General features: G+C 60.4%; 3 protein-coding genes across 7 annotated transcripts in view; 1 reads left to right on the forward strand and 2 right to left on the reverse strand.

Moving 5' to 3' along the window:
- Positions 1-2,452: 2,452 nt before the first annotated feature.
- Lrcol1 (leucine rich colipase like 1) lies at positions 2,453-5,657 on the reverse strand. Its single transcript, XM_047562199.1, has 4 exons — positions 5,559-5,657; positions 4,769-4,894; positions 4,045-4,170; positions 2,453-3,978 (listed from the first exon to the last, which is right to left on the reverse strand). Exons 1-4 carry the CDS (start codon positions 5,655-5,657, stop codon positions 2,929-2,931), a joined length of 1,401 nt encoding a protein of 466 aa, XP_047418155.1. The 3' UTR covers positions 2,453-2,928.
- Positions 5,658-20,188: 14,531 nt separating this feature from the next.
- Positions 20,189-23,158, forward strand: P2rx2 (purinergic receptor P2X 2). Of its 3 annotated transcripts, none has more exons than XM_047561691.1 (12): positions 20,189-20,364; positions 20,480-20,615; positions 20,701-20,772; positions 20,852-20,927; positions 21,001-21,097; positions 21,249-21,329; positions 21,422-21,560; positions 21,827-21,957; positions 22,088-22,178; positions 22,298-22,363; positions 22,441-22,518; positions 22,814-23,158. In XM_047561691.1, the coding sequence occupies exons 1-12, from the start codon at positions 20,189-20,191 to the stop codon at positions 23,024-23,026; spliced, it is 1,356 nt and encodes a 451-aa protein (XP_047417647.1). In that variant the 3' UTR covers positions 23,027-23,158. The 3 variants fall into 3 exon arrangements, with proteins under 3 accessions (XP_047417647.1, XP_047417648.1, XP_047417649.1); XM_047561692.1 differs by having other exon boundaries at positions 22,693-22,936; XM_047561693.1 differs by lacking the exon at positions 22,441-22,518 and having other exon boundaries at positions 22,693-22,936.
- Positions 23,159-24,982: 1,824 nt separating this feature from the next.
- Positions 24,983-26,893, reverse strand: part of Pole (DNA polymerase epsilon, catalytic subunit) — a 42,510-nt gene continuing 40,599 nt past the window's right edge. For 2 of the 3 annotated variants that reach the window (XM_047562375.1, XM_047562374.1), the window contains exons 46-49: positions 26,384-26,584; positions 25,986-26,111; positions 25,438-25,527; positions 24,983-25,363 (exon numbers count right to left, since the gene is read on the reverse strand). In XM_047562375.1, the coding sequence (XP_047418331.1) occupies positions 25,250-25,363; positions 25,438-25,527; positions 25,986-26,111; positions 26,384-26,584 (531 nt within the window). In that variant the 3' untranslated portion in view covers positions 24,983-25,249. Of the gene's footprint in view, positions 25,364-25,437; positions 25,528-25,985; positions 26,112-26,383; positions 26,585-26,893 lie in introns of those variants that run through there. The other variant, XM_047562377.1, reaches the window with a different exon arrangement.

Below are 26,893 nucleotides of genomic sequence, written 5' to 3' on the forward strand. Positions count from 1 at the left end.
CTTTCAGAAGCCCCTCTGGTTATCTGTTTAACATGGTCACAAAACTCACTTGGTGTCAACAGCAAACACCTGGGAAATAGACCTGCGGCCATTGCCTTTCAACTATGCAAGCACTCCAAGGCCGCATCCTGGGTTCTGGGGAAGAAGTTCTAGTGGAACTTCTGGCCCCTGCAGCTCACTGGGAGGCTGCCTGTGGAGGCGGTTGGACCTCCAGGTAGTAGCCTTGGGCCAGGGTGACACTCCTCGGCACCTCTGGCATTGGCTCATGTGGGCTTCAGGACTGGCCAGCTCCAGCCTCAAGGACCATACCTGGGGACCCTGTACTTCTTGTGCAGTGTTCTTGGAATCCAAGCCAACAAGTAGAATTCTAGCCTAAAGATTGGTCACAAGGAAAAGATGACTCGTCCATTTTCTCTCCCCCATGGAGGGGTGTCTGTGTTGCCCTGCTTGGGTCCGGGTTGGTGCTCCTCCCTGTGTGTGCGTCCGCTCGACACCGCTGTGCCGCTCCGCGCCGTCTGTGCAGTCCTGCTTCAGCCCTGAGCTCCCTGGCGTCCGCCCCGCGTCGAGCAGTGAAGATAAACACAGCCTTGCTCTGGACGGAACATGGTGCCGCCTCTTGTGTGGTGGAGGCAGGTGGGGGCCGTGTGGGCGCCTGCATGCGCACCTGATGGGCCCTGGAGAGCTGGACATGGATGTCACAGGGACCCTGGCCGTCCCAGCCACAGCCACCACGTCATTTCCAGAACATTCTGCAGGGTTTCTGCTCATCTCCGAGTGCCCGTCTTTATGCAGGGAATGGTGGCTCCCTTGGGACATGTGTCCCCACCCAGCACCAGATGGCCAGGTGACCTCAGCTGAGTAAAGGGAGGCTCAGGGTTTTAAGGGAGGCGAGGGTGGGTGGCCTCTATCCTGGAGCCAGAAGGCGTCCTCCCCGGTAGCCAGCTTGTGCCAGCTGCCCCGCCAGACGCGCCAGGCCTGGCTCGCCCGCCTCCGCCCCCATGGAGGGCCTGATGCCGCTCCTGCTGGGGTTTGCTGGTGGACTGGCACCTGTGACTGAGCGGGGCCCAGCCAGCAGCCACCCAGCCCTGCTGGTGATGAAGTGTGGCACGCGGCCCGGTGGCCCCAGGAGCCCACTCGAGGGTCACCCCTGGACCAAGGCCCCCTGGGAGCCAAATACCTGAGTTAAGAGACAAAGGCCCCAGCTGCATGGAGGCCGGACCAGGTCCCAAGGGCATATGGGCGGGCTGTGTCCAGGCCACAGGAGGGGGACTTCACTTCCTGGAATAGGGTGTTGAGAGGGATGGTCCAGGGCTTGGCCTGGCCTTGAGGAACTCCTGGGGCAGCCAGGGACCCCGCAGCCCCTGCGGAGCCTAAGAGCAGGGCCCCCCACTCAGACTGCGTGGCAGCCTGTCCCGGAGGGAACCAGGACACGTCTGCACTGGCCAGCCAACCCCCCTGGCCGAACCTCAGCTCTGCGGCTCTGGGTGGCACCAGGCCAGTCTCCGGTGAGGGGCAGCACAGGAAAGTGAAGTACAGCACAGGGCTGCGTGGGCAGGAGCGAGCAAGAGCGGGGAAGGCGGCCGCTAGCCTCTTCACCTGAGCGCTTCACTCTCCGAGGCAGCAGGCGCTGCGCAGGAGCCAGGCAGAGGCCTGGTCCTGACGCCCGAGTCTTCGTCCACTCGCCCTCCACTGCTGTGTTTCTGGGTTGAACCAGGGCTGTGCCCCGGAGCTGCACCCCCAGCCTTCAGAGGCACCTCTGCTCTCCAGACAGGGCCTTGCTAACTAGCCAGAGGGTCTGAATTGGATCCTCCTGCCTTGGTCTCCCTCGGGGATCACAGGCGTGGCCTCCCCTCCCACCTTGGACCTTTCTAAATGTCCAGAGCATCATGGGCGTGGTTTCGATTTGGGGTCATAGTCCATTCGGCCGCTGTGTCAAGAATGCTTCACCACGGCCTCACCATCTCCCAAGGGAGTCCCACCTAACACACCACTGTGGGGTGAGGACTTTAACATATGGATCATGGGGTCGCAAACACCCCGTCTAACGGGACTTGGAAGGCAGTGTGGAGATGGTGGTGAAGCTGTGCAGCAGTCGGAGGGGCTTCATCCAACCACTGCATATTGAAAGCTGGTTAAAGTGGGAGACGTTAACTGGGCATTTTGGTGCAGGCCTGTGATCCTGGCTTATCAGGAGGCTGAGGCAGGAGGATCACAGGGTGGAGGCCAGCCTCAGCAATCAAGTAAAAAGGGCTGTGGGTGAGGCTCAGGTAGCAGCCCTGGTGTCACTCCTCAACACTGCAAAATGAATAGATCATACAGTGGCATTTTTTACACTATGTGTGTTTTACCAGGATCTTTTAAATCTCCATGTTATGGTTTCAGAGTAAAACGCAGTCTAGCTGGCCCCTCCAGTGGTCAGGAAAGGCACAGGCTCACCCCCCCCCTCAGAGCCCGAGGGCATGCCATGTTTGCAGGCAGCTGGGGAGGCCCCTCGAGGTCAGCAGATGTGGGCTGCTTCAGAGGAGGTGACAGAAGCAGCAGGGGACAGTGGAGCAGAGCTCCTGACTCACCACGGGGTGCAGATCCTGGTGGGAGGCTGCTCGTCACCGGCCTTGGTGGAGGTTGCTGTGCCTCTCAGGCACCACCCTGCACCAGCAGCCAGTGGGTCCTCTGGAAAGGGGACAGTCAGGGACCCTGGGCACGGCGGTGGAGAGGGTGGGACTCCACCTCCCTGGAGCAGCCCGGGCCACGCCCCCAGGCTGCAGCGCCACCTTGCGGCTGGCCTTGAAGCTGCAGGGCCCTGAGCGGGCTGCGCTGGGGACCCTGCTGTCCGCCGTCAGGACGTGGTGACAGCCAGCTGCAGAGCAAAGGTGGGAGGCAGTGCCTGCAAACCGGATGGCCCGCCGGATTCTGGGCTCCTCCCTGAGCTCAGTTTCCCTCGGGCCGCACGCTGAGGGTCTCTCGGGGGCTTCTCCTTAAGGACACCTCGGCTGGGAGACCAAGCCTCCGGGAACAGCCGAGGCCCAGCTTGCGGCCGCCGGCGGACCGCACGGAGCCAGGCCAGGGCTGGGCACCCGCGCCACGAGGAGGCTCCCCGGAAGGTGCGGGAAGGGTCACGGGCTCTGGGAGGCGCGCTGCCCGCGTCCAAGCGCACCTCTCGGGGACGCCTGTGCCGTCGAAGGAGCGACTCACTCTGCCCACGGGCTGGCCAGGGACGTCTTCGTGCCTTGCTGGCGGGCCTGACCCCGGCTCCCTCGGGCTGCTCAGCCCGGGCTTCCGCGGGTGGGGCCGCGTTGCCGAGCAGCAAGAAGACAGGAGACGCCGCCTCGTGGTCAGGGGTTTATTTCGCGGCCATGAGGCCGCACATCGCGCCTCCACCAGCGCGCACCCGAGGCCTCCGGCGGCGAAGCTTTCACACCCAGAAGCCAGCGGGAATCCAGCTTCTCTGCAGTCCAGCCTGGGCGCCATTACTAGGGGCAGCCAGACGTCAGGACCGCCAGCGTGGGGGAGCCACGAGCCCGGCTGGGCAAGGACCCCCAGGGGCCAGCCACTGCCTGACGTGGGGCGCCCGCACAACGCACTGTGGCATGCAGGAGGCCGGGCGCTCTGACTCGGCCAGTCCCACCCAGCCCCTGGGCTTGGCTGTGTCCTGGTCCCCCTGGCCCCTCTGTGACAGCCCTTCCTTAATGTGCACCTGGATCCAGCCAGGCCTGAGAGTCCAGCCAGACCCGAGGGCTCACGCCGCCCCGAGCCCCACACACTCTCCCACGTCACAAATGAGCCGGGGTCCAGCAGGGGCCTCTGCCTTTTGCCCCGGGCACAGCTGTCCTGCGAAGATGGGGGCGGTGGACTCACCAGGGGCAGGCACTGGGCCAGAATGCCGCTGCGCGCGTAGCAGCGGAGGGCGCTGATGGGGGACAGGCGGATGCAGCACTGGCTCCAGCACTGGCTGTGGCTTCTGCAGAATTCTCCGTTGGGCTGGAGAGAGGGGCCGGGTCACCGCGGCCCGCGCCGCCCGCCGCCCGCCGCCCGCCGAGCGCCCACCTTGCGCCAGGGCGTGCACTGCAGGAAGATGGTCTTGGAGGTGCAGAACTGCAGCGGGACCTGGCTGCTCCTCACGCAGCAGTCGCTCTGGCACTCCCAGTGTTCGTGGCAGCTGTACCCGTTGGGCTGCGGGGACCACACACTCGGGCCGCCGCGCCCCGCCGGGCCCCGCCGCGCCCCACCGCATCCCGCCCCACCACGCCACGCCCCCGCGCCGCACCACGCCCCCCGCGCCACGCCCCCGCGCCGCGCCACGCCCCCGCCACGCCCCCCGCGCTCCACCACACCGCGCCCCACCGCATCCCGCCACAACACGCCACGCCCCAACACGCCACGCCCCCACGCCCCCCCGCGCCGCGCCCCACCGCGCTACGCCCCCGCGCCCCCCCACGCCGCGCCACGCCCCCCGCGCCCCACCGCGCCCCACGGCATCCCGCCACAACACGCCACGCCCCGCCACAACACGCCACGCCCCCCGCGCCGCACCACGCCCCCCGCCACGCCACGCCACGCCCCCCGCGCTCCACCACACCACGCCCCGCCCTCCCGCGCCCTGCCGCGCCCGGCCGCACCCCATCGCATCCCGCCACAACACGCCGCGCCCCACCACGCCACGACCCCGCGCCCCTCCCGCGCCGCGCCCACACGCGCCACGCCACGCCCCCCCGCGCTCCACCACACCACGCCCCCGGAGCCCCACCGCGCCACGCCCCGCCCCGCCCACCTTGGACCAGGACCGGCACTGGAAGAAGAAGGTCTTGGGCGTGCAGAAGCGCTGCGGGCTCAGGTGGTTGGTGACGCAGCAGTCGCTCCTGCACTCCTTGTGCTGCTCGCACGGCTCTCGGATCACCTGCAAGGCCGGCGCCGGGGGCCTGCTCCGGGACACACCGGCAGACCCACCGCCCCGAGGGGGCTTCGGGATTCCCAAATGGCCTCTGCCACTCTCTGGCTTCCTGCTGTCAACCACGCTCCAACACGGGACTCAATGGCATTTACAGGTGAAGGAAATGGGGCTTCGAGAGCATAAGGACCTTGCCAGGGACAGCTAGGCAGGAGCTGGAGCAGGAAGACCCCGCAGGGGTTTCCATCTGGGGAGGCTTTTCCACAGATACGTTGACTGAGGGGTAAAGCCAGGGCTTGTGCTGGAGACGCAGGGAGGAGCCACACCCGGGCGCAGAGAGGGCAGAGGGGAGGGAGGCACGGAGGAGTCAGATCAGGAGCAAGTGGTTTGGGGGAAATCAGAGGAAATGGCAGATTTGCCCAGAAAGGAGCCAGGGAGGCTCTGGGACTCAGGTGCGGGTTCCTGACTTTCTGTGTCCCGGGAGGTCCACTGAGAGGTGGCTCCCTCGGCTCCCTGCAGGCCCTGCCTGGAGTCGGGGCTCCCTGCCACCCCTCCCCACCCCAGGGATGTCTGGGTCCCCAGCCGCCTCTGCTGTGGTTCTGGCTGTCTGGGCTGCCCTTCCCTTCCAGGCCCAGCAGAAGGCGAGGCCCTGAGAGGGCAGGGCTGGCCTTACCTTGTGGCCCCTCTTCCTCCTGCCCTGGAACCCGGGCGCCTGGACAGGCAGCAGCAGCAGCAGCAGCAGCAGCAGCAGCCTCCACGCCACACGGGCCATGGCACCAGAGGCCTGCAGAGGCAGCCCTGAGCCTCCCTCACGGCCCCCTCCCACTCCCCACCGGCTTAGAAATCAAACTGATGAAGGGGCTTCAGGTTACCACAGCTGCCCTGTCTCCCTCCCATTATTAACAGACGCGAGCGTGTGCATTGCGTGGGCAGTGGCCAGCACCAAGTCTGTGGCTCACACTGGGCCTAGCTCTCCTGGCGGACAGTGCCCACCCAGTCGTGAGCAGCAGGTCCACTTTCCTGGAAGCCTCCACCCCTGCACTTCCCCCAGGCCCTTGAGTCTGGCCTGTTCCTGATTGGCAGAGAGCGGGGGTCCTCACTGCCATCTTTAGACTCCCCCAGCAAGGTCCAGCCAAGGGTGTCCATGCCTGGCATGGTAGCGAGCTGCTTTGTTTAAAGCAGAACGGAAAATGGATTGTCTCCCAGGGAGACTGTGCCCTTGGCAGTGGTCAGTGCCGGGGGCTGCTGGGCCTGGCCACTCTGCCTCTGTGCAGGGCTGGCTTCTCCCCAGGACTGGCCTTGGGGCCCCCCAGGGCTTCTCCCCTGACCAGCACCAGAGAGCTTGTTTGGGTTCCCAGGGGTCCAGAGCACATGCTGTGCGTCTGCAGCCCCTGGCACCCCGGCACTAAGAGTGGTCCAGGAGGGACCAGAACCCGTGGTTGGGCCAGCAGGGCCCCTGCTGCTGGATTTTTTGGGTGGAATTGGAGGAAGTTTGTTGGGAGATTGTCTTTTCCCAGGTGAAGCTATAGGGCAAATCAATGGAACCCACAGTGGTCAGAGGTAGGGACAGTTCGGAAACTTGCCAGTAAGAGCAATTTAAGATCCAAAGCCACGTCTCCACACCAGGCTCAAGTAACTGGCGAGAAGACCCACAGCCAGTGCCCATGCCTGGCCTTCCACCCTCCCTGGTGACTGCGGGCACTGCTGGCGGGGCCGGGCAGGGCTCCCAGTTCTGGACCCCAGGAAGCCAGGAGGCCCCTCGTGGGGCAAAGGCCCCGCACAGAGGGGAGAAGACCAGGGCCAGCCTGCTGCACGGGACGGGAAGGGTGGGGAAGCTGGTTCACCAAGTGAGCAAACAGCTGCAGCCTCCTGAGCCGCCCGCGGAGGGCAGATCCCGCAGGGCCTGGCGCTGTTTCCAAGAGTTGCTCCTCCCAGCAAGCGGCCACAGCGTCCGGCTGGACCCCAGCCTCGCCCACAGCGGCCGAGGCTGAGGCAGCCCAGGTGATCCAGGTGTTGGGCGCGTGGACAGCAGGCTTTAGGCCTGCTCTGCGGTTCTTCTCCCCCGAGCCTCCCTGGATGTCTCCATCCTGGACGGCAGGGTGCTGGCCCGGCCACAGCGCCCCACCCAGGGCGAAGGCTCCGACACCACTCCTCTGCCCGCTGAGCCCTCCGCACCACCTCCACGCTGGGCCTCGGCCTCCTGCCAGAGGGCAGCTTCAGCTCCAGCTGCCCGCCTGGCCCTCAGGGCTGGGTTCCAGGTAGCCCCCGTCCCGCAGCCTTGCGTCCTGCAGGGAACGGTCGGGACAGCTGCTGTGGGAGTCGCCCGGATGCCCAGCAGCCGCAACGACCCAGGAAGATCCGTTGGGGGTCATGGCTTCAGAGGTTCCGTCCGTGGCTGGCCGACTCCCTGGCTCGGGGCTGGCGTGAGGCAGCACGTCATGGTGGAAGGCAGCAGGGAGGGACGTCCAGGGAGCAGGGAAAGCAGCAGCCAGGGCCAGGCATAGTCCCCAAGGGACACCGCAGTGTCGCCTCTGCCAAGCACGCCTGCAGCTACCACCAGCACTAACCCGCAGCCGGGAGACCCGGAGGCGGCCACAGCTGTCACGGTGGATTCACCTCACCTCCGACGCTCTGCGTGGCACCCAAGCTCTTCAGGGGGTGCTGCAGGCCCAGACCACGTGGAACCCCAGCACCCACGGCCCCCATGGCCTACCACCAACGCCCCTCACCCCAGACACATGGAGAGTGCAGACGTCCTGGCCCAGGACAGCGTGGGCTCCTCCCTCAGGGCTGTGGGCTCCTCCCTTAGCGTGGGCCTCCTCCCTTACACAGTGTGGGCCTCCTCCCTTACACAGTGTGGGCTCCTCCCTTACACAGTGTGGGCCTCCTCCCTTACACAGTGTGAGCTCCTCCCTTACACAGTGTGGGCCTCTTCTCTTACACAGTGTGGGCCTCCTCCCTTACACAGTGTGGGCTCCTCCCTTACACAGTGTGGGCTCCTCCCTTACACAGTGTGGGCCTCCTCCCTTACACAGTGTGGGCCTCCTCCCTTACACAGTGTGGGCCTCCTCCCTTACACAGTGTGGGCCTCTTCTCTTACACAGTGTGGGCTCCTCCCTTACACAGTGTGGGGCTCCTCCCTTACACAGTGTGGGCCTCTTCTCTTACACAGTGTGGGCCTCCTCCCTTACACAGTGTGGGCCTCCTCCCTTACACAGTGTGGGCCTCCTCCCTTACACAGTGTGGGCCTCTTCTCTTACACAGTGTGGGCTCCTCCCTTACACAGTGTGGGGCTCCTCCCTTACACAGTGTGGGCCTCTTCTCTTACACAGTGTGGGCCTCCTCCCTTACACAGTGTGGGCCTCCTCCCTTACACAGTGTGGGCCTCCTCCCTTACACAGTGTGGGCTCCTCCCTTACACAGTGTGGGCCTCTTCTCTTACACAGTGTGGGCCTCTTCTCTTACACAGTGTGGGCCTCTTCTCTTACACAGTGTGGGCCTCCTCCCTTACACAGTGTGGGCCTCCTCCCTTACACAGTGTGGGCTCCTCCCTTACACAGTGTGGGCCTCCTCCCTTACACAGTGTGGGCCTCCTCCCTTACACAGTGTGGGCTCCTCCCTTACACAGTGTGGGCCTCTTCCCTTACACAGTGTGGGCCTCTTCCCTTACACAGTGTGGGCTCCTCCCTTACACAGTGTGGGCCTCCTCCCTTACACAGTGTGGGCCTCTTCCCTTACACAGTGTGGGCTCCTCCCTTACACAGTGTGGGCCTCCTCCCTTACACAGTGTGGGCCTCCTCCCTTACACAGTGTGGGCTCCTCCCTTACACAGTGTGGGCTCCTCCCTTACACAGTGTGGGCCTCCTCCCTTACACAGTGTGGGCTCCTCCCTTACACAGTGTGGGCTCCTCCCTTACACAGTGTGGGCCTCCTCCCTTACACAGTGTGGGCCTCCTCCCTTACACAGTGTGGGCCTCTTCTCTTACACAGTGTGGGCCTCTTCTCTTACACAGTGTGGGCTCCTCCCTTACACAGTGTGGGCCTCCTCCCTTACACAGTGTGGGCTCCTCCCTTACACAGTGTGGGCTCCTCCCTTACACAGTGTGGGCCTCCTCTCTTACACAGTGTGGGCCTCTTCTCTTACACAGTGTGGGCTCCTCCCTCAGGACTGTGGGCTCCTCCCTTAGCGTGGGCCTCCTCCCTTATACAGTGTGGCCTCCTCCCTTACATAGTGTGGGCTCCTCCCTCAGGACAGCATGGGCCTCCTCCCTTAGTGTGGCCTCCTCCCTCAGGCTAGTGTGGGCCTCCTCCCTTAGTGTGGCCTCCTTCCTCAGGACAGTGTAGGCCTCCTCTTGCTGGGAATGGCACCAGGGTGCTGTGGGTGCCAGGCACTGCCACTGAACCACACTCCATTCTGGGCAGGGTGCCTGCTCAGCACAGGTGGGGAATGGCCAGCCTCGCCAGGCCGTCCGGCTGAGGCTGCTGGGGTGCTGAGCCGCACTGTGCATGGGGTGAGCCTCGGGAGGCAGGGTGGACGGGTGGGTGGGTGTGGGGAGAGCCTGTGTCCTGCAGCACCCCTGGTCCTCCCGCCCGGAGCAGCCCACCCGGAAGCCCTTCCCCAGGGGCTCCTGGCAGTTCACCGACATCGGTGGCCCTGGCCACTCAGGGTCTGCAGGGACCTCGACCTTCCTGAGGCCCGCCAACCGCACTGCTGGGTGGGCTGCTAAGCCGCCTTCGGGCCCAGGCCCTGGGCAGGCCCTGCACCATGCAGCACCCTGGGCCCATCCTCAGGATCAGGACAGACAGGACGAGGGACCTGGGGGACGGAGCTGCCCGGGTCTAGTGCCCGCCTGTGAAGTGGGGTCGTGGCCATCTTGCCCCGGCTCTGAGTGTTGGGGTTTCCACTTCCCAGAGTGTCTGGAGGCACAAGCAGGCGACTGAGGGCCTGGCCCTCGACCTCGGCGGAGGCTGAAAGTCGGGTGGGCTTCTTCTCCAGCCTCGCCCGCTCTGCAGGGCCCGGGCAGGTGCGGGGGCCACAGGAGGGCCGGCCCCCAGCCCCGGGCAGACACGGTGCCCTGAGCAGGGTGAGGGGCGGAACTCAGACGGAGGGTCCAGCAGACGCAAGGAATGTCCCTGGTGCAGGTCACAGCTGTGGGGTACAGACCCTCCTGCCCCGTTTGTCCCTTGACTGGGGGACAGCAGTCACGAGGACGCGCCAGGCATCTCGGGCTGGGGTCTGGCAGGTGTGGGACAGAGGAGGGGCCAGGAGGCCTGGGGCTCTGCTCTGTCCTCCAGGCCCAAGGCCCGAGCACCGCCCAGGCAGCCAAGCCCGCGGTTTCCTCCACAGCACCTGCTGTGCCACAGGATCCCTCCTGCCCCTCATGAGCACAGAGATGGCCCCGCGGTCCCAGGGCCGCCCCTGAGGACAGAGCAGCGGTGCAGCCCAGTAGGACAGAGCTGCCATGTGGGGTGCTGTCCTTCAGGGTTGATTCTGTCTACAAGTCACAGCTCAGGAGCATCGCGGGCGTTCATTCCAGAGCCCGGTGCACCGTGTCAGAGGAGAGCAGAGTGGTGTGAAGGCCGAGCCAGGAAAGAGCACCAGCAACCTCCCAGGCTTAGCAAAACATACCACTTCCTCCTTTAAAATGTTACCTTTGAAAACACACCTGAGCTGAGCGCCAGGGTGCACACCTGTGATCCCAGCAGCTTGGCTCAGGAGGCTGAGGCAGGAGGATGGAGAGTTCAAGGCCAGCCTCAGCCACTTACCAGACCCTAAGCAACTTAGGGAGACCCTGTCTCAAAATAAAAAAATAAAATGGGCAGGGGACATGACTCAGTGGTTGGGTAAGCACCCCTGAGTTCAATCAAATCAGAACCAAAAAATAAAGAAGCAAAACGCACACTGGAGGCACACCCACGCGAGACAGCGGTGTCTGGGTGCTCAGGCTGGGGGGCCTGGGGGCCTGGGGGCCACCTCGTCCACCTGGCCCGCGGCTCTGTTCCGAGGCACAGTCCCTGGGCGGCTGTAGGCCCCGGTAGACTCTTACATTTGTCTCAGGTTTCTCTCTCCCTGTTTCACTTATTTTCAGTGCTGGGGCTTAAACCTGGGAGTGCGCTACCTGGGCCACACCCACAGGGTCCCGCTGGCCCGGACTTGGGATCCTGCTGCCTCAGCCCCCCGTAAGGCTAGATCTCGGCATGGCCAGGGGCCTGATCTCAGGTTTCTCTTCTTAGGAGTCCACCAAGTTCCTCCACACGGGACCCCAGGCTGGGTCCCCCGGTCTTCAGAAGACCTCCTCCCGCCAATCTAAAAGCAGGTGGAGGGTTCGTGCCTCTGGGGCTGCGGGTGCAGGACCTGCCACCGAGCTCGTGAACCGCGGCCGGGCGCCTGGAGGTTCGCGCCGGCGTGACTGTTCCCCGGCGCCCCTCAGCTGCTGGGGAACAGCAGGGCGACGGGGGCGCGGCTGGCGGCCAACGGCCTTCCCCACAGAGCTCCCCAGGCTGAGCGGGAGCCGCAGTGGTCCTTGGCCTCAGCCCTGCGTCTGCAGGCCCCTCGTGCTGCCTGGCCAGCCCCGCATCCTCAGGGGCGTGGGGTCCCTCCCTGAAGCCCCGCTGCCGTCCCCAGGGTCTTGTGCAGTGGCTCTGCCTGGGTGGGTGGCTCTTGGTGGGCGTGTCTGCACCCTGCTGGGCGGGCAGGGCCTTCTTGGAAGTAAATGAGGAGAATGCAGCAGACACTGTGGAGATGGCCTCTGGCCATGGTGGTCAGCGGCGGCCTGCCTCTGAGGCTGACTGCCTGCTGGGCAGGTGTCCTTGCAGGAGAGCCCTTGGTATGCAGCCTGGGCTCTTGCTCAGCACCGCGGCTGCTCACAGGCCCCTGTTGAACCCCGTGCCCGCTGACTCCTAGTTAGGGTGGACACAGGCGCTCCATCTGGCAAAGGCCACAAGAGGGAATGAGCAGACACGTGCAGACCCCGCACTGCCCCAGCTAACCACAGCCTCGCACCCAGCAGCCTGGCGGTCAGCCCTGTTGGTGGCCACCACCTCTGTGATTTCCACCCCCAGTTCCAACTCAGAGCCAGAGAAAGTCGAAGGAGCCGCCAGCCAACATGCAGAGCCCACCTCCCCCAGGAGCAGTGCCCGCCCGCTCCGCCCACCACCGCCCTGGGCAAGCCGCCCTGGGCCTCTGCCAGGCAGGCTCACGGGCCTGCTCCCGGCCTCCGCCCAGTGCAGGTTTGTAAGTGCTCCAGGGTAAGAACTCGGGGGCAGAGGCGCCCGGGACCACTTCTGTGTCCCCCACGGTGGGTCCAAGGACTCTGAGCCATGGAAACCTTCCCTAAGTTCAAGTGCCGTCCACGGCCACTGTGCCCTCTGCTGGCCGCTTCCTGTCACACAAGCCCCAGTGCAGCCCAGAGGAGCCACACAGAAGCTGGACCTCAGCTCGGACGTCGTCAGGGGTCAGCCATGTGCTTTTTGTGCTCAGAACCAGGGAAGCACCCTCTAGTCTCTGGCCTCCCTTGGCCCTCGACACGCCCCGGGCTCGGCCCCCAATGTGCAGCACTGATGGGAAGCAGTGCCCGCAACGCAGCCCCCAGAGCTCCGCTTCGTAAGGGTCCCGGACACAGCGCACAGCAGCACCGTCACCACTGCCCAGGGGTGATGCCACCCAACGCCCCTGAGGGACAAGCAGGCAGAGTGACCCTGGTCTGGACGGACAGGAAGGAAGTTCCGAAGCCCAGGACACCATGCTTAGCAGAGTCAGCCAGGGGCTGAGGGACCAGCCTGCCCCACCCGCTTCCGTGAGGCCCCGCAAGCCGAGTCCTAGAGACAGACAGCAGGACAGGGCAGCAGGGGCCGGAGCACTGGAGCCCACAGGCTGTGCTCGGGGCTGCCCAACAGCAGGCCTGAAGTTGGTGCGTCAGGAGAGCCAAGACGCATGTCCAGACGCTGTGGTGGCGCCCAGGGCACAGCTGCCCATGACCCCAAGGGGCAGCCACGGCCCCCCATGTGTGAGGCCTCTCCCTAGCCTCTGCTGTCAGCCTCCACTGGCAACCTCTCAGCTCCTGAGCGTCAGCTGGCTGCAGACTCTCTGAAGCTGCTGAACAGATCCCAGCAAATAAGCCTGAGCCAGAGCAGCCATCTGGTGAGGTCCCTCCCACTGGTGCTGTGACCCTGGCTGCCCAGACCTGGCCTCTGGCACCAATGCAGAGGGGTCACGGCCCCAGGTGAGCCCAACGAGGCCAGGGGACCCGGCCCTGCCCCTTGGACACTTTCCAGAGAGAAACGCGCTGATTGGCAGGATCCGCTTCCCTCACTGAGAAACTTGCGCTGGTAACTGACGCTGCTCCAGTGCTCTGGTCCTACCTTCCCGTCCGAGGTCCCACCTGCTCCTCTGTGAGACCACCAGGCTGCTGCGTCCAGGAGAGCCACCAGCACCGAGCCAGCCGAGAGGTCTGGCCAGCCCACAGCCAGTCTCGCCAGAGTCACCCAGCCGCGTCCGCCTCTGCTGTCTCTGTCCTCTCCCGCCCTCTTCCCACTTGCAGCTGTACTTGTGGACAATGCTGGACCCATGTGGAGGCAGGACTGGCCACAGGGGCCAGAGGCAGCTGGACCTCTGCTGCAGTCGGCCCAGACAGGTCTTGGCCTGTGGCTGCGTTTCCCCTGCATCTCGCCATTTCTAGCTCAGGACTGAGCAGACCCATGACGGCCCTCACCAGCCACGTGGGGCGCTGGCTCCTCCCGGGCCACCACCTCCCAGATGACAGCTGGGGCACCGGGCCCCTTCCCCAGAGCGAGGGCCCCATCTGGCCTGCCCTGCGGTGCCGTGCTGGGCACACAGCCTGGGCGTGTTCCCATTCATTTCCACATATTTCTGTCTGCACCCATGGACACTGACTGTCTCTGACCGACTATGAGCCAGGTGCTGTGGCCTGCGGGGAGGAAGAGGGTGGGTTCTGCAGGGGTTTGATGCTGATCTGCTCAGCGAGGAGGTCAGGGAGACGTGGAGGTGAGGAAGAGAGGGGAGAGCTCCAGGCAAGGACAGGAGGTGGGAGGGCAAAGGTGACCAGGCAGGGTGGTTGGAGAGGGTGTGGGAGGGCCAGCTGGACTCAGGTGTCCTCTGTTGGTCACACTGTGGCCTCCTGTGCCAGACAGGGTGAACCTGGGGCTGTCCAGGTAGGAGGGAATGGAAGGCTGACCCAGGCAGGTGAGGTCAGGACCTGGGAGCCCCGGGGCCCCTGGGCCTGGCAGGAGGTGAGCTGGGGCACCCCACAGGCACCAGCACGTGGAGACAGGGCAGAGGGCGATGCTCGGCCCCCACACTTTCTCTACACTGCACAGCCCAGCTCCACGCTTAGTGTCCAGACACCTCCCTGCCTGCAAACTGTCCGGCGGTCAGAGGCAGCACCTGACTCTTGCGACGCCTGCCTGGGGTGTGCAGTGGCATATCCTGGTTCAGGTTTGTGCTCCTTCCCGACAGCGTGCATCACCCGTCCCAGGGGTGGTGACGGGCTGGGACACAGGGCCTCACCACCACCGGGCCACATCTCCAGCCCTGGACCTTGAGCATCTTTTCATGTGCTTCAAGACTGCTGATGCGACTTCCGTGGAAAACGTTTCTGATTCTTTGCTGAATGATTAAATTGGTTATTGTAAGGTCTTAAATCAATCCTGGGCAAGTCCTTTATCACATACATACCAGCAGGCGTGTTCTCCCCTTCTGGGGGAGGCTCTCTTTCAGATGGTTCTCTGAAGCACATGGTCTAGCTGTGGGCGTAGCGAGCCTACCTAGCTGGCAGACTTGGCTTGCCCGCTGGGCCCTGCTCACTGCCTGCACTGCAGAAATGGGAGTAGGTTCCTCCTCTCCCCTGCAGGGCTCGCTCCTATGGCCTCCCCTGGGATCCATCGTGGACTCAGAGGTCACAGAGGCGCCCTTGGCTTCCTGTCACGTTTTGCAGGGTGATGTCTTCACCAGGTCTTCAGTGTGTTCTGAGCTGACTTCTGCAGGTGGGTCAGGTAAGAAGTCCAATTTCGTTGCTTTGAGTGTAGCTTCCTGTTGTCCCAGCACCATTACAGGAAAGACTAATCTCACCCCCGCTGAATTACTCTGGCACAGCTGTCAAAAGTCAACTTGTTTACCCCACTTTCCACTTCACGCTTCCTTTCTGGAGCCTGAGTTCCACGTCACAGGTCTGTTTCCATGCACACACAGGGGAGTGGAATTGCTGGCTCATCTGGCGACTGGAGCCTGTGGCACTGTGTTGGGCAGAAAGTGCTCCACCTCTGCCTTTGTCAGGTGGTGGGCTGTTCTGGGCCCAGGCCTTTCTATATGAACTTAGGACCAGTGTGTCAGCTTCTGCAGAGAAGTCACCCCGGATCTCACCAGGATTGCTTGCAGCTAGGATCACTTTGTGGGGTTGCTACTTCAACCTTTTATGCCTTCTGGTCCTTGAGCCGGGAGGCCTTTCCATTGGTTTAGACCTTCCTTAATTAAAAAATGTTTTACCAGCTGGGTGTGGCAGTGCGCACCTGTAAGCCCAGCAATGTGGGAGGTCGAGGCAGGAGGATCGCAAGTTCAAGGACAGCCTCAGCAACTTAGCAAGGTCCTAAGCAATTTACTGAGACCCTGTCTCAAAATAAAAAAATAGGGCTGGGATTGTGCCTCAGTAGTGGAGCACTTGCCCTGCACGCATGAGGCATGGCGTTCGAGCCTCAGCACCACATAAAAATAAATAAAATAAAGGTACTGTGTCCATCTACAACTAAAAATAAAATTTTAAAAGAGAGAGCAGAAGACAACTTAAAAAAATAAAAACAGTTTGAGGATGTGGTTCAGTAGTAAAGAATCCTTGGGTTCAATCCCCAGTACCCCCCAAAATGTTTTATTAGTTTCAGGGTATAATTTGACAATTTGTGTACTACCTTGGTTAAATTTCTTCCTAAATATTTGTTTGTTCATTTTATAGTACTGGGGACTGAACCCAGAGATGCTCTACAGCTGAGCTACCACCCCAGTTCTTTTTAATTTTTATTTTGAGACAGGGTCTCACTAGGTTGCTGAGGCTGGTCTAGAATTTGCAATCTTCCTGCCTCAGCCTCCTGAATTGCTGGGAGTGCAGGTGCACACTACTGTGCCTGGTAATTCCTAATTTTTTCTTTTTGATGCTATTTTAAATGGAATTATGTCTTAATTTCATTTTCAGATTAATCATTGCAAGTGTTAGAAATAAAACTGATTTTTGTGTATGGATCTTGTATCCCAAAACCTTGCTCAACTCGGTTCTCAGTTCTGACAGTTTTCAGAGGCTCCCTGGGCTCTCCTAGGACATCTCCCTCTGCAGATGGACACAGGCGTCCTTCATCCTCTCCGGTTTTCCCAGCTGTTCCCTACTTGCTCCTGTGAGAGCTTCCAGTGCAGTATCTAGCAGGCTGAGGAGCGAGGGTCTCCGGTCCTGCCCCTGGCTACAGGGAGAACGTCCACTGTTTTAACCATGAGGAGTGATGCTATCACAGAAGCAGAGGAGGGCTGGGGAATCACTGGTAGGTGGGTGTGAAGTTTCAGTCATGCAAGTTCTAGAGACCCGCTTACGAAGTGCCTGCAGTCAACGAGCCTGCACGGGGCACTTAACATTCCTTTAAGGGGAAGAATCTCCTATGAGATGTTCTTATGGCAATTTTAAAAAAGAGACAACAACTATGTTAACTGGGTTTTCATAGAGACTCTTGATCCCGAAGGTGTTGCATTTTCTTAAATGGTTTCCCAGTATCTGCTGGGATGATCATCTGGGCTTTGTCCTCTCGTTCACTCTTGGGGTGTACAGCGTTGCTGATTTTGGGATATTTAATTCACTGCATTCCCAGAGGCGGGGAACCCACCTGGATATGGCATGCAGCCTTTCATATGAAGCCGGATGGGCTTACAATTTCATCGGGAATGCTTGTGTCTCTGTCTACACAGGACACTGCCCTGCATTTTTCTTAACACTGACCTCACAGGGTGAGTTGAGAAGCATTTCCTCTTCAACTCTTCTAAATTTTGAAAGTTAGAACTTTTAAGAGTTAACAATTTAGGACTGGGTTATGGCTCAGTGGTAGAGTGCTTGCCTAGCATGTGTGAGGCACTGGGTTCAAGTCTGAGCACCACATTTAAATGAATAAAATGAAGGTCTATCAACACCTAAAAAATAAAAAAAAAAAATTAACAATTTAAAGAATCAATACCAACCCTTTGTCAAACTCTTCCTAAGAAATAGACTCATTCAATGAGACTAAGACCAGCAAACCCTGAGAGCAAAACCAGGCAAAGGTACTAGACTAAAAGAAAAGTCCAGACTCGCCCCCGTGAATACAGACGTCTTCAACAAAACCAGACCCACCATCAAGGAGAAGTCATCCCCGTAACCAGGGGTGGGTCAGTAGTGAGCAGGAGCCCATGTGACACCCACACAGACGCCTGGGCCAAGACCCGGTCCTCATCACCTCAGAAAACGAATGGCAACAAGGCGGTTTTCAACAAGATGACGGACGTCTACGAAGCACCACACCTATCATCGCGCACAATGGTGACAGCCCGTGCAGGAAGTCTAGCCGGAGTGATGGGACAGACAGAAAGAGAAGCTCCCGAGTGGGAGAGAAAGTGAACTAGCCACAGATGACATGAGCCCACACCTACGGCACCCAGAGAATCTACAAGAAAACCTTTAGAGCTAAAAAAATAAACTCAGCAAAATTTCAGGGTGGAAGATCAATACATAAAAGATTGGTTAGAATTCTATACAGTAGCAACGAATATGCTGAAAAAAAAGAATTAAACACCTAGGACTAAGTTTAACCAAGGCAATGAGAGCCACGCGTGGAAAGCTGTGGAGTGTCGCTGGAAGGAAGCAAGGGAGGCAGGCGTTGATGAACGGCCCAGATGGCTTCATCTTAAGACAAGGCAGCAATACCACCCCAACAAACTACAGGCGCAGGGCGGTCCCTGTCAAAACCCCTGTGTTCTCCACAGAAATGGTAATGATGGTCCTCAGACTCACATGGAGTTGCAAGGGCCCAAAGAGAGAGCAGTACTGGGAAAGGAGAAGAAAGGTGAGAACTCCCATGTCCCAAGTTCAAAACGCACTTGTGCAGCGACAGCAAGAAACCCTGAGGTGCTGGCCCACAGGTGGACAGATGGCCAGGACAGGACTGAACGTTCAGAGCTAAGCTGTGTCTACAGCAAACCGATTTTCAACAAAGGTGCCAAGACTCTTCAACAAGGGGAACTGAGAGAACAGGGTAACCACGTTCCAAAGGATGAAGCGGGACGCTCCCTTCCATCACGTGTAACTGAAACAGACCAATCACCCGTGTCAGGGTCACAACCATGAACAGCACCTTAGGAGGAGCAGAGGTTACCTTCGTGTTCTTAGAGGTGACATCTGAAGCACAGGCAGCACAGGACACAATAAACCGAACATCAGAACTGAAAACGCTTGTGCATCAAAGGACATTATGAAAAAGTGAGAAGACAACCTACCAAGTGCAAATCACATATCTGGTGAGAGTCTAGTATCCAGGAAACATAACTCCTACAACTCACAAAGAAAAGACAAACCAGGTGAAAACTGAGCGAAGGAAAGAATGTGTACAAATTCTTTCTTTGAGGATTTATTCCCCAAGACTTCAGATCGACGGTCAAGTAGTACGCGAAAAGCTAATTGGGCCAAGAGTGGTGGCACACGCACGTAACCCCAGTGGCTTGGAAGGCTGAGGCAGGAGGATTGAGAGTTCAAAGCCAGCCTCAGCAGCTTAGCAAGACCCTGTCTCCAAATACAATATTAAAAAGGGCTGGGGATGTGTCTCACGGTTAAGCACCCCTGGGTTAAATCCTTAGTACCAAAAATAAAAATAAAAAAAAAATAGTAACTTAGGTAAAGAAGTTAGAGCTGCATACGTCAGAAGCATTCACCCCAAGAAAGGTTTTCCCGCCACAAGAGTACAAAGGGAGGTGGGGACAACTAAAGGTACTTTTCTTTAAATAACCCAGTAGGAGACAGTGAAACCTAGGCCACCTCAAGGAGACTGTACACCCCATAGTACTTAGTCAGCAAGGAACCGGGTGGGGAGGGACCTCGTGCTCTGATTGTAACTGCTCTGGATGTGCCTGACCACCAGGTTCCTCATCTTGCAAGACTGTTACTGAAGTCTCCCTTTTTTCCCCCCCTATACCTCATGTCTCCCAGCCCATTCTTCCCGGTGGGCAGGTCAGCATGTTTCTCACAAGACTCAGACATTTGTTACAAAGTATAGTTCTAAGTTACATTTCAGTTTATGTTCTAATTTAGGTTGCAATTTACTGCCTAGGGATTCAAGGTAGGGCAGCAACCTGGGGCTAAATGTAAATTAATGTAACAGTGCTAAGGAAACTTCTGCACACAAGAGAATTGCTCACAATGGCCAGATGTCTAGGTGTATCCATGTAATGGTATTTTTTGGCCACAGAAAAGTGAAGAACTGATACATGGTGCACTTGGGTGGACCTTGGAAACAGGCTGAGTGAATGAAGGCAGAAGCAAGTCATATAATTTCATTCATTGAAAATAGAATAGAAAAGCCCGCATAGAGAAAGTGGATCAGCGGTTTTCAGAGCAGGGGGTCCGGGAGCGGGGAACTAGACAGGGACGGTGACTGCACTACTGTGAATGTGCTAGTCACAGAACTGTTCAGTTACAGTGGCTAATTATGCCAGGTGCGGTGGCCCACACCTCTAATCTCAGTGAATCTGGAGGCTAATGCAGGAGGATCGCAAGTTGGAGGCCAGCCTGGGCAATTTAGTGAGATACAAAATGGTTAATTATGTTGTGTGGATTTCACCTCCATAAAAGGATAAAATGTAAAAATTTATCCTTATGTGAAATACTGACGTTTAGGATTTGCTTCAAAATATTACGTGGGTGGGTGAGGATACAGAGTCACCAAATAACAGCTAAGGTTCGCGGAGACCAGTGGATCGGAAGTGGATAAAAGCAGACGTGGGAGCCACAGCGTTCAGCCAAGAGGCCGGCGCCGGTGGCCCGCGTGTGCGCTCAGGCTCCGGGGCGGGAGCGGAGGCTCCAGAGGCGCCGAGGCTCCGAGCAGCCTGCCCTCGCCCTCCCACTCCGCGACCCCGGCCCGCCGCCCTCCTACCTGGCCGCACCTGTGGGGTGGCCGCCCGGGCCGGCGGGGCGGGGCGCGCGAGGCCACGCCCGGGGTGGCCGCGCCGCCTCCCCAGCGACCGCCCGCGCCGCGGCCGTGCCGGGTCCGCGCCCTTCGCGCAGCGCGGGCCGCTCCATGGCTGCCGCCCGGCCCGAGGCCCCCGCGGGGGCGGCCGCGGCCCGGCGTCTGGCCCGGGGCTGCTGGTCGGCGTTCTGGGACTACGAGACGCCCAAGGTGATCGTGGTGAGGAACCGGCGCCTGGGCGTCGTGTACCGCGCGGTGCAGCTGCTCATCCTGCTCTACTTCGTGTGGTGCGCGGCCCGGGCCGGAGGGGCGGAGGGGCGGGGGTCCGGCGGGGCGGGCGGGCGGGGGGTCCGGCGGGGGTCCGGGCGCCGGGTCGCCTGCGGGACGCGCCGCCCGCCGCAGGTACGTGTTCGTGGTGCAGAAGAGCTACCAGGACAGCGAGACGGGGCCCGAGAGCTCCGTCATCACCAAGGTCAAGGGCATCACGGCGTCGCGGCACAAAGTGTGGGACGTGGAGGAATACGTGAAGCCCCCGGAGGTGCGCCCCAGCCCCCGCGCCCGCGCCCGCGCCCGCGCCCGGCCTAGCGAGCCGCCTGCCCACCGCCTCCTCTTTTTGCGCCCAGGGGGGCAGCGTATTCAGCATCATCACCAGGATCGAAGTCACCCCCTTCCAGACCCTGGGAAAATGCCCGGAGGTGAGGCCGTCACGGTTGTCCTGGGGAGTCTTAGCCAGCTGCAGGGGTTTGGTCCCTGACTCCGCCCTCTCCGCCCCAGAGCATAAAGGTCCACAGTGCCACCTGCCATTCGGACTCCGACTGTGTGGCTGGGGAGCTGGACATGCTGGGCAACGGTCAGTGTGCACCCGTGAGGGCATGGGGAGCAGGGCAGCCCTGCTCCAGCAGCTTAGCCAGCCTCTTCTGCAGGGCTTCGGACTGGCCGCTGCGTGCCCTATTACTTTGGGACCTCCAAGACCTGCGAGGTGTCCGGCTGGTGCCCAGTGGAGGATGGGGCCTCTGTCAGGTGTGCAGGGCTCAGCCACCCCTGCCCTGCTCCTTTCTCCTCTCCACCTGAGTCCAGATGGGCCGTGGAGGCAGGAGAGTTGGGTAGGAGGGTGGAAGGTGGGATGCGCTGCATCTGGGAGGGGTGACTGAACCTGTCTGTGCCTCCTCAGCCAATTTCTGGGTAAAATGGCTCCCAATTTCACCATCCTCATCAAGAACAGCATCCACTACCCCAAATTCCAGTTCTCCAAGTAAGAGCCAGCAGGGGATAGGGCTGATGGGACCACTGTGGAGGGGCTCCTGTTCGGGGGCACAGACCTCCGCGCCTTCTGCCACTTCCTAGGGGCAACCTCGCCAGTCGCAAGGACGACTACCTGAAGCGCTGCACTTTCGACCATGTCTCCGACCCTTACTGTCCCATCTTCAAGCTGGGCTTCATTGTGGAGCAAGCAGGGGAGAACTTCACGGAGCTGGCACACAGGGTGAGGGCGGCGCGTCAGCAAGGCTGTGCGGTGCCTGCCACTCAGGAGGGCCTCTGCCTCAGCCTGGACATCCCTCCTGTCTGGGCCAGGCCTGGCTGCATTTAGCAGGAGAAACCTGACCAGCTGACCACCTGTGCATGTACCTGCTCAATTACTGACACCCTCCCACATGGCCTCCAAGGTTGGGCGTTGGCCTCTACCCTGCATGCTGGCCCTGAGCTGCCAGACCATAAGGGTCCCCTGCTATGAGCCCCCCACCCCCACAGGGTGGTGTCATTGGGGCCATTATCAACTGGGACTGTGACCTGGACCTGTCCGCATCGGAGTGCAACCCCAAGTACTCTTTCCGAAGGCTTGACCCCAAGCACGTCCCTGCCTCCTCAGGCTACAACTTCAGGTACCCATGCTCAGGACATCTGGCCCAGGAGATGGGCAGCACCATTGCCCTGACCATGGCCCCCCAGCAGTGGCCCCAGAGAGGAGAGATGTGTAGGCAGCTTGGGCAGTCCTGGCTCGTTCCACCCTAGGTTTGCCAAGTATTATAAGATAAATGGCACCACCACCCGCACACTCATCAAAGCCTACGGAATCCGCATCGACGTCATTGTGCATGGACAGGTACACACCCTGCCGGGACCAGGCAGCCCTGGTCCTCTGACCTGGCCCCCAGCCCTCCCCTGAGCCCCAACTCCTGCTCGAAGCAGCTGTGTCTGGTCTAAGAGCAAGCCGCTTCTCAGGCAGGGAAGTTCAGCCTGATTCCCACCATCATTAACCTGGCCACTGCTCTGACCTCCATCGGGGTGGTAAGGAGCCCACCTGGGGACTGGATGGGGGTGGGGGGGTCTGCAGGCCCTTACCCTCTGGTCTCTGCTGACCTCAGGGATCCTTCCTGTGCGACTGGATCTTGCTAACATTCATGAACAAAAACAAGGTCTACAGTCACAAGAAATTTGACAAGGTGTGTACACCACGACAGCCCACCAGTAGCTGGCCTGTGACCCTTGCCCTTGCTTTGGGCCAGGCTCCTCCCCCACCCAGCCCTCTGTCAGGCCAGGAGGGCTGGCAAGGGGCCAAGCAAAGCCCGGCTATCTGGCCCCCACGGCCTTGCCCTGTCTCTGCCCTGTCTGAACAGATGGTGGCTGCCCCGGATCAACATGCTGGAGCATCCACCTCTGGGCTGGCCCAGCAGGACTCCACACCTGCAGACCCCAGAGGCTTGGCCCAACTCTAGCTTCCTGTCCTCACTGCTGCAGCTCAGGACCCTGCCAGAGCCCAGCTGCTTTGGCAGCACTGAGGACCTGCCCACCTCAGTAGTCACGAGTCTCCATGAAACCACCCTGTGTGAAGGGGCCTCACTCTCGCCCCAGGCCTGTCTCCCTACCTCTCGGGGCCTGCAGGGAGGCAGGCTCCTGCCAACACCTCTGCAGTGGAAACCCATAGGGCTTGTTGCCGTCCTTTCTACCTGATACTCACACAGCCTGCTGTGGCCCCAAGACAGCGCTGAGCTCCAAGGGGGCTCCGTCCCTGCTCTTGGAGCACACATCTACAAACTTTATAACCCCAAACTGCCTAGTCCCATTCCTTAGAAGTCCAATAAACCTGTGCTTGGTGCCTTCTGGCCTTGTTCTTTGGGGGGAAAGCCACGAGCCCAGGAGTACCACACGAACCTGGCCAGAGCCTGGCCCACGCACGGTCTGGGTTATCTCCCCTCTAAACAGCCTGGGTGCAGAGGACACAGGGCAGAGCCACATGTGCCATGGAGACCAGCAGTGTGGTGGACTGAGCCCAGGAGCTGGCACAGGGGATTTGGGCCTGAGGGTAACCTGGTTATCGCATCCTCAAGGCTGCTGTCAGTGTGGTGGTGCCTGCTGGACTGAGACCAGGACTTGGCTTCATGGTGAATGCCTGTCTAGGGAGAGGCAAGGCACTGTGCAGCGTGCCCATGGCAGATGGCATCCCATCCCATGGACCAGCACACCAGTGGCATGTCACTTCCAAGGCCAAAGAGCTGGGGAGACCTCCGTCAGTCTACCTGACAGCCTGAGTCTGGAACGGCCTCAGTCCCAGCTCCTGAGTCCTCACACCTGGTGGTCTTTGTGAAGGGATACTGGTTGCCAACACTCGTGCAACTCTAGCCACCATGGTCACCAAACACCATTGACATCCTTGGTGTTGAGCTCACAAGGTGTCTGTTTTAGTTTTGGAGAAACTGGCCTTTCCACTTGGGTCCCTGGCTGCAGCTCAGAAACCAGGGCCAGAGGCTCAGGTTTCTTGTCTCAGCCCTGCTCAGCTACCCTGTCCTGCTGTACCCCTGACTGTCCCTCCCTGGCCCTCCCCCGTCTCCCCCAGCTTCACTTCCAGGAAGCCCAGTTAGCTGCTCCACCTCCTCCCCCTCGCCCTAATTTGATTTGATCTTCACTCAGGAGGTCTCAGCACAGCTTGGGCTCAGTCCACATTCCAAGCAGGACCAGGCGGGCATCAGGTTTCTCCCCAAAGGCAGCCTAAGCTCACAGGGTTCCAGGGGCCTGGTGAGAGGAGATGTCAGCCTTCCACCCTTCTAGAGACTGAGGCACCACAAGCACACGCACACCAGCAATCTAAAAGTACAAGAGTTAAGTGGAAAAAGAGTAACTGCGTGACAGCAGGATGAACTTAGGGAGAGTCTGGAGTCAACTGCCACTTGGCCCCAGGGCCCCCGCCCTCCTGCCGGGTGAGTCCTTCGGGGGTGGCAGGTTTAGCCTCATTTAACACTTGCCTGCTGCCTTGATAAAGTGGGAGGAGTCAGGTCCTGCTGTGCAGGTGGACATGCACAGGGCCTCTGCACCTGGAGAGGGGGCAGCCCTGAGACTGGTGCCCTCCCAGGTCACAGGTCAGGCCTCTCCTAGGAGTGTGGTTGGATCTGCCTCTGGGAGGGCTTTTCCCTCCCGCCTGTCTCTCTCCCTCACAGACAGAGCGTGGAATCCTGCACGTGATAGTACTTTTCTGAATCCAGGCCTTGACACAATGTTAAGGAGGTCCCTGATGGGCCACATATCTAGAGCCCTTCTTTGTGGGCCCTTCGGCCCTGCTCGCCAACCTGCAGGCCCACCAGGTCCCTGGGCAATCTAGACACTCTCCTCCTGACTCTGCTGTGGGTGGGAAGGGTCCACAAAGAGAAGCAAATTTCGGCCCCCAAAGGGGTGGGGTCTGGATTCACTGGAAACCAGTCCTAATCCTGCTCCCGAGGCTGTGGAGGATCTTTTCTCCGAAGGAACAAGTGAGACTCCAGCCTGCCAGGGCCATGGGAACCCACAGCGACCAGCATCTGCTTCTTCACCCTCCACCCATATCCTCACCTCACCTCAGAGCCTCCAGGAAATATGAGAAACAGTGGGGGTTGGGTGGTGTCTCAGGAAGGACTGTCCCCGTCACCAGCAGAGGCTTCAAAGCATGTTTATTGGCAGAAACGACCCCTCAGGACCCGAGAGGCTTCTTGCCTGGTGACCTGCCTCAGAGGTTGAGTTGTTGAGGTCAGAGGCATATTCCCTGCTTCAGCTAGTTCATACTGCCTCTGGGCTCCCTGCATGGTCTCTGTGGTCCACTCAATTCCCTGGACTGTGGCCAAGAGACTGGAAAGTCAGATGGTCAGTGAGACAGCACTGAGAGCAGAGGGTGCCTGCGAGGACACGGACGTCTGGCACTGGGGCTTGCTAGTGGCCTGGCCGAGGGCTCTCCTGCAGCAGCCACTCCAGGGTCTCCCTGAGGTGTGGCATGCCATAGTGCTGGGCGATGTTCTGGAAGGTGCCGACCTGCTCCATGAAGACCTGCAAGAGAAGACCAGTGACACCTGGTCCTGCCAGGGGAAGGCAGCCAGGCTTAGAGCAGCAACCACACCCACCTGCGTGCGGATGGTGAGGGCAAAGTCCCCAGCACAGCTGCAGTAGACTGGCATGTGGGTCTCCTTCACGCCACGGCACTTCAGGCAGACCTGCAAGGAGGCAGCAGCCCGTTACCATGCCCACCCACCTGCGGCCCCTGGCCCTGCTGTCGAGAGGACACAAGCTTCACCTCCCTGCTGCACACACGTCAGGTCTGTAGTGGATGAAATAAAAATCTCACCAGCCCCCTCCCACACCACCCACCCTAATGTAGGCACCCCGCTGTGGACTCCGAGTCCCAAGGCTTCCTCTGTCCACGTCAGCTGTTACCAAGGTCTTTCTCTTGGAGGAGCCAGCTGCTGGCCCGCAGGTGCCGTGGAAGCCCCTTCTGCACTGACTCACTCCCTTGCCAACAGATGTCAACAGAATGTCGTCACCTAGACTCAGGGGCAAGGATCGACTGCTGGTGTGGTCCCCTGAGATGAGAAGTGGGACTGATGCACATGTCTGCTTCCTGCAGTGCCAACTTTGTGTTCAAAAACTCCTGGGCTGACCGCAGGCAGCTCACCAGGTCCTGCAGGGTGAAGGCCATCAGCTTTCTCTGTAGGGCTTCAATCAGGGCCATCTCGATGGCAGCTGAGTTGTAGGCGGCCTGACAGTTGGGGCAGAGCCACTGAGGCAGGACACCTCCATCCTAGGAGACCAGGGTGAGGGGTGAGTGCCTGAGTGGTGGCCACAGCATGTCTGCAGCATCACCACCACGAGGCTGGAGGGGGTGCTGGAGAGGGGAGCACTGGGTGGAGGCACTGATCACCACTGGGCCTCCCACTTGTGTGACAACCTTTGGCACAAGAGCTTAATAGGGGCCTGCTGCTACTCCAAGGGAGCCAGTGGGGAGCAGGGGTAGACATCAGGGACGGCAGGACCACAGCCTCAGTCCACATGCCCCACATGCAGCTGGCCCACCTGTGAGAAGGAGGAGTCTTTGCACAGGTCCAAGTCCCGGCAGAAGTTGCAGCTGTGGCAGATCACCTCGGGGAGCACATAGGAGCGGCAGGGGTCTTGGAACTGGGCCTCCTCAGAGAACTCGCCAATGTCCACCAGGCGAAGCAGGTCTCGGTTCAGCTTATTCACCTGGTTGGTGATGTTTGTGTCCAAAGACAGCACCTGCGGAGGACAGGGTCCCTCAGGAGGCAGCTCCCAGGACCTCCTGCTGCCGTCACGCTGGACCCCTCAGCATGGCTTCATGGTGTCATCCTATCCCTCCCTCAACCCATTCGGGGCTTCTCTGCAGTGGCAGTTCTCCACGAGCAAGTGGAGGCTTCGCTGGTGAAGATACCAAACATCTACAGAAACAGCACTGGATCCACACACCACCGTCCAACAGGCCAAGGAGGGTGCTGCAACTAGTCCTGGGAGGCCAGCATCACCGTGGCACCAAACCAGAGACACAGGAGCCCCACTAGCAACAGCAGC

Source organism: Sciurus carolinensis, chromosome 8, assembly GCF_902686445.1.
Source record: "Sciurus carolinensis chromosome 8, mSciCar1.2, whole genome shotgun sequence".
NCBI classification, from domain to species: domain Eukaryota; kingdom Metazoa; phylum Chordata; class Mammalia; order Rodentia; family Sciuridae; genus Sciurus; species Sciurus carolinensis.